The sequence below is a fragment of the Condylura cristata genome, unplaced genomic scaffold, assembly GCF_000260355.1.
Source record: "Condylura cristata isolate star-nosed mole 26May11 unplaced genomic scaffold, ConCri1.0 scaffold00019, whole genome shotgun sequence".
Lineage (NCBI taxonomy): Eukaryota > Metazoa > Chordata > Mammalia > Eulipotyphla > Talpidae > Condylura > Condylura cristata.
Window position 1 is genome coordinate 15,685,213 of NW_004567120.1, and position 6,000 is coordinate 15,691,212.

The window sequence follows — 6,000 nt, forward strand, 5'->3', positions numbered from 1 at the left end:
GTCTCTAACAAATAATTCACTCATTCTCAGGGTTTTGCCTATCAGCAAAGCATAATGATTCCCAATTCTCTGTCTAGTTGTGACCTCTTTCCTGAGCTCACTGCCGCATTTCCCAATGCCTCCTCAATAACGGAAATTGATGATCCTGCCATTCTTACAAATAAAACATGTTTAAAAACAAACATCATCTTTCCTCCAAATTTCCCCATAAAAGCCTTGAAATTTCTGGGTTACCTTTGCCACATTCCTCTCCACTGACTTCGCCTTCATTCTCATCAACAAGTTTTATCAATTCTTCCTGTGTAATGTCTCTTATAACCATACATACCTCTCTTTTCAATTCACTGCCATCATTTTAGTCCAGATCTTCATTCTTAAATGAACATAATACCCTGTAACCATTTTCCCTGCTGCCAGTTCTTCTCACATGTAATTTATTGGCCAAAGATTAGTAATTTACAAATACTGCTTTTATCGTGTTATTCCTGGCTCAAAAACCATCATCCAGCCAATTAACAAATGAATAACTCTGGAGAGGTCTGTACTAATCACCCAATGAAAGTTTAAATTTTTTAGCTTCCTCTCTGCCTCTCACATTTCCCCCAAACATGCCACAGTGCTCACACTGTCTGCTGCCATGGAAATGCATATCCCTCTTCTTTCTAAACAATAGATAGTAGTGAAAGAATATTTAACTCTTACCTCCTCTGAGAGTTCTCCAAGTGATGCCAAAGCACAGTGGCCTTTCCCTCCTCTGAACGTCTACAGCACAACAAGTAGTTCTAGCTTTCTTACTAAATGTTACTCTCCAACCAGACTGTATTGGCACAAAAGTCATTCAGCACTTCAGAAACCACAAAGTTCTGTGCACATTCCACAGTGCCTAGAAAACGAATGCTAAACTAATTCTGGTTATGGTACGGACTATTTATTTTTTGCTAATTAATAGTTCAGCCTGAAGACCCTTCACCATCTGGCCTCACCAACCTTTCCAATGCCATCTCCCTTCACTCCCTGCCATGCCCAGTACTTCTTGCCACACTGAACTTTTCATTGTTCCCTGAACACATCAGGTCCTTTCACAGCCCTGTTGCTACTCACCCACTAACTATAGCGCCCTATTTATCATACAACTGCCTGTGGATTTGTCAAGATTCAATACAAATGTCAATGACTCCTGACTCCCCCAACTACACCTAGATGTTCTCTGCTCCCTGCAGCTTTATACACATCTTTAAAAAGCAATTTCCATGTTGTACTGAACTGTGAACATATTTGTCTCTCTCGTGGAACTACACATTCCTCCAGAGTAGTGATAGTTTGTCCTTCCCCTATCCCTTCATTAACTCTTCTTATCTAATATTAGATCTTTGTCTCAATGAAAGAACATTTCAAAATCAGTGGCGACCACATACCTTGGTAATAAAGAGCCTTAAGGAAGGAATGGCGGTCAGCACCCTGAAATAAAGACTTTTCTATTTCCATTTCTCGCCGGGTCAACTGTTTGCTCTTTGCAAATCTCTGTGGCAGGCAAAGGATGCGCTGACGCTCTGAGATCCTTTCTTCAATATCTTGAAGACGCTTCTGTATTGCTTCAGGGGTTGCCCTCAGTCTTGTCCTCTGAAACCAGAAAAGCAAGATGGCACAGATCAGGAAGGACCATTCTGAAAGTGATGATTTGATGCCTCCAACAGGAAAAAATAGATGACAGTTTATAGAAGTGCCATTAAAGATTCCAAAGAACAGCCTTCTCTTTTGCCAAGGTCCCTATCCTCGAAACCAAAGATGATTCAGAAACAAAATTCAATTTTAAGAGAATTAAAAATGAAAGAGTTTTCAACGCCAAATCAAGAGGCCTTGGTCTTTATTCTCTAGATCAAAAAAATGCCCCACTCACCTTTTCACCTGTAACATGGCTCTTCCAGATCAAGATTTCTGTTTCATTGAGCCCTAGTTCCCTGAGAGAAGCAGTTTCCTGATCCTTCTCATGCAGTGTCTGGAACTGGGATAAAGTCAAAGTCCCAGCTGCTTCCTTCCCAAAGGGCTTGTACATAGTACCAGGAGCAAAGCTCTCTTTTTTAGACATACATCTGCAACACAAGCAGAAAGGGATTAAGAACTTCTTCAAGTTACCAAGAGTTCAGACACGTGACTCACTTTTAATAAAGAGCTACAATGACAATCACTGGCAATGCCTCTCACATGCCCAGTTTCTCGGCTGGAGGGTTTAACAATAAAAAAAAAAGCTAATAATGGCCTGTGCTCCTGTAGAAGAACAGTGGGAAAGGCAAGTACACAAACATGCCAACACTGGGTTAGGAAGGCTGTGTGTGTTAAGGGAAGACACAGGGAAGTACTTGAGCTCAGACTTAGAGGGATGTGGGAAGCTTCCCAGAGGAAGAGACACACAAGAAAAATCCTGCCTAATAAACAGAAGTTTGCCAAGGAAAGGTGGGTGGGAGAGGACAGCTCCACGCAGGCTTAAGAGGGGGTCTGTCACCTGCAGGAAAGAGTCTATGATACTTTACTGCTTGCAGAATCAATACCTACTCCTCAATGGAGACAGAGGTATCAAGTTGATGCTGAAGGAGGCTTTTCAGCTGCCTCTCCCCTTCTGTTTCCAACTCCTCCAGGACATGCTCATCACTCTTCACACAGCTGTTTACCCTGGAGTAATAAAAGAATATACACAGAAAGTAGAAGAGACAGTGAATCTGAGAACATATTCGTTGTCTAGCTTATCTTACTTTAGGGACCCCATTTCCCTACCCATTCATCACTCTTGACCATTCATTTCACCAATATTTGCTAAATACACACAACCCATTGTGCTAGATACTGAGGGAAGTCAAGATAAGTCAGTATTCAAGGCACAGTCCCTATCCTTAAGAAGTCTGCAATTTATTAAAGGAGAGGAAATACAAGTGCATGTGTTTTGATCCTGTGCCTGCACCTATAGGGAGAGGTAAAAAGGGAGAGGAGGAGGAAGAGGTGAAGGGAGGGAGGGAAGGAGGGAGGGGCAGAGGAGAGAATGCTACAAAGATGTATATGCCAAATTAGTAGCCGTTCAGAGAAAAGACTAATTAGGTAGGAGTTAGGACGGTAATGAAGGCTTTGGAAAGGTAATTCTTAAACCAGCATCTGAAGGATCGGTTGTGATGAAGGACAGGAGAACAGGGAGAGCAAGTATAAAGAGACAGAAATACGTTCTCAGGGATAATGAGAAGTTCAATTTAGCTGGCATTCAGGTATGGGAGTAATGGGAGATAATCTTGGAGGAATAATTTGATTCAGATTGTGAATGGCCTTAAATACACTAAGGGGCCTGGACTTTAATTGTGTAAGTATTAGAAAGAAATTTATCAGGTAGTTAAGTGACCCGACAGTTAAGTGATGGTTTAGGAAAATGGATATGGTTATAATGTGGATTAGTACTGAAAAAAAAAAAAAAAAAACAGAAGCACTAATTAGAAAACAAGTTAAATTTTATCAAGCATAAGGCGATGAAGGTCTAAACCAGAGTGGTAATAGTGGAAGTAGAACAGGATTAAATGAGAGAAGCCTTTTGAAGGTGGGGGAGGGAGAAATCAAAGATAACCCACAAATTCCAAGCTGTATAACTTAGAGAATGGTGGTACCACTGAAGAAGGAACAAGGAGGCTCAAGATTGAACAAAAGGTAAATAGCATTGTTTTAGCTATGTTGAGTCAAGGAGCTATTACAAGTGAAACCACAGCAAGAAGTATCAGGAATACTTCCATGACTTAATGACTTTGCCGTGACAGTATAAGTGGTATAATTAAAAGGAAAATGAAAGATGGTAGAAATGTTGCAGAAATGCACATCTAAGCCTGAACATCAAATTTTCAAGTCATCTGTGTTGTCAGGATCTGGAGCAGAAAGAGAGCTCTCCAAAGGAGAAAATATACAGACAAATGTGAAGACACCTCACAGTTCAGGCATTGAACAAAATCCATGCAATGTTAACATGAGCTAACTAACACTAAATAATTGAAAATTCCTACTAAAGCATAAAGAAATGACAAGAGCACTTAAGGATGAAACAATAGATTATAAAAGACAAAAACACGATGAGTTAACCATAAGGAAAGTGAGTTAAATGCCTTCCTTATAACACAGCCCTTTCCTGTTGGGGCTATGATGAGGCTTGAAATAGTTTCCAATCTTATAAACTAGATTCCCATGCTCTGGAAAGACTTAGGCTTATTATGGCAAATTTTAAAATATCCTTAAATGCGGGTTTTTAAACATTCTTTTTTAATAACCTAATATTTATTATTTAAAATTTCAGTTCTTGCTATGTTTGAAGTGACTTTCAAAAGAAAAAAAAAGCATAGCTAAATACACAGTACACACAAATCAAAAATGAACAGTTGAGTGGCAAAAAAGCAGGTCACAGAGAAATTCACAGTGAGTTTCCATTTACATAAAGCTGAAAAATGAGTAAAACCTGAAACATTTTACCACAAACTATTTCTTTTTTAAATTAAAAAAAAAATTTTACATCATTCTTCATTTTGTGCAGTTTCATCTCAGTTGTAATCCCCATGGGTTTCCCACCACCAATTCAGCCGTGTGCCATCACACAAAACTATTTCTTTTTAAATGAAAGGGCTGATGAATGCAAAATTCCTGATAATGGTCCCCTCAGGGAAAAGGAGGAAGTAGAAGCAAACGGGAAGGGGCACACAGGGGACAAGTTATTGGTGACGTTCTACTTCTAAGGTCTGTCGTGGATACGACTCTATTCTTCCTTAAGCCACAAAGATACGCTCTTACGCATGTATGAGATATACAGCAACACCCAGGTTTTTAAAAGTTATTTTGTAGCAGGGAAAATCTGCTACAAGGTTTTTTCAAATGATGCCTGGGATGGACAGAACAGGAGCGCTCAGAGTGCATCAGTACGAACTGGAAATGCCCGGCCCAATTCCAGAGTGATTATTTCACTTGCAGAATGAACCCGAAATTACTGTAGTGGAGCTTTTAGACAGGCTTTGTGTGCCGCCAAGAATCGTGGGGCTCAGGCTTTCCGCCGAGACCCGCCAGGCTAAGGCTGCCATCTCCCGCAAAACCGGTAGAGGGAGCTGCTCACAGCAGTGGCTTTCGGTTCCTCTAATACATCAAACCGGTTTTGTTTTCCTTTTAAATTTGTCGAAACAAAGTATCATCGCTTACTCCAAGATGAAAAAGCCAGAGATGCCCTGGGTACCCGAACCACTCTTCTTCAATGGGAAAACACTGTAAATTAAATGCGCCCACCTGAGCCCCTTTCGGAGAAGGAAGGGTGGGACAGCGGGGAGCTGGCCCGGGTTTCTCCGGCGCCCGGTATCAGTCGGCCAAGACTCTTTTACCTGCATGGGTCCGTCTGAAACAGGAAGGGACCACAGCATCCGTCCAGCTGCAGGGGACGGCACCCTGGCCTGCCTACCCGTGCCCCGAGCGCATTCCTGCGGGAACCCGCCCCGGCGGGCCTTCCCGAACTTCGCCCAGCAGGCCAGGCTAGCCCGTCTCCCCACCCTCCCCTCTTCCCTCCTCCTTTGTTTGACCGCTCACACGAAACCGCGTCCCAAAAAGGTGACAAAACCCAAACGCAAAGTGGTAAAATTCATTTTCAAAGTTAAAAGTAAAACAGATCTCCCCTCGTCGCCTGCTCTCAGACAAGCCCTTACCTCTTCATGTTTCCACAGGCCCCTATTTCTAACTTGGGTAAATAGGCTATGGACTTCATGTCCCAGAACTCTGCGCGGCAGACTAAGGGGATTGTGGTATAGTGCAAGCCTCTGGGAATTGTAGTCTGGCTGCGCTGAAGCCATGAAAAGATAAAGTATTGAGTAGCCGTTTCGTTGTTCTTTACTTTCTCCTGTACGTTAAAAGCAACACACAAAATATTCAGCTCAAAACCAAGGAATCACCCTTGACATCTTCACTCTCATCCAATATCACAAAATTCTGGCTATTCTCTAATTTTCGTCAAAT

At 41.9% G+C, this 6,000-nt stretch overlaps 1 protein-coding gene across 1 annotated transcript in view; it reads right to left on the reverse strand.

The window, feature by feature from the left end:
* Positions 1-5,749, reverse strand: part of RBM41 (RNA binding motif protein 41) — a 48,026-nt gene extending 42,277 nt beyond the window's left edge. The window contains exons 1-4 of the mRNA XM_004685680.2: positions 5,694-5,749; positions 2,551-2,667; positions 1,898-2,090; positions 1,416-1,620 (exon numbers count right to left, since the gene is read on the reverse strand). Coding sequence (XP_004685737.1) covers positions 1,416-1,620; positions 1,898-2,090; positions 2,551-2,667; positions 5,694-5,701 — 523 coding nt within the window. The 5' untranslated portion in view covers positions 5,702-5,749. The remainder of the gene's footprint in view (positions 1-1,415; positions 1,621-1,897; positions 2,091-2,550; positions 2,668-5,693) is intronic.
* Between the last annotated feature and the right edge of the window lie 251 nt (positions 5,750-6,000).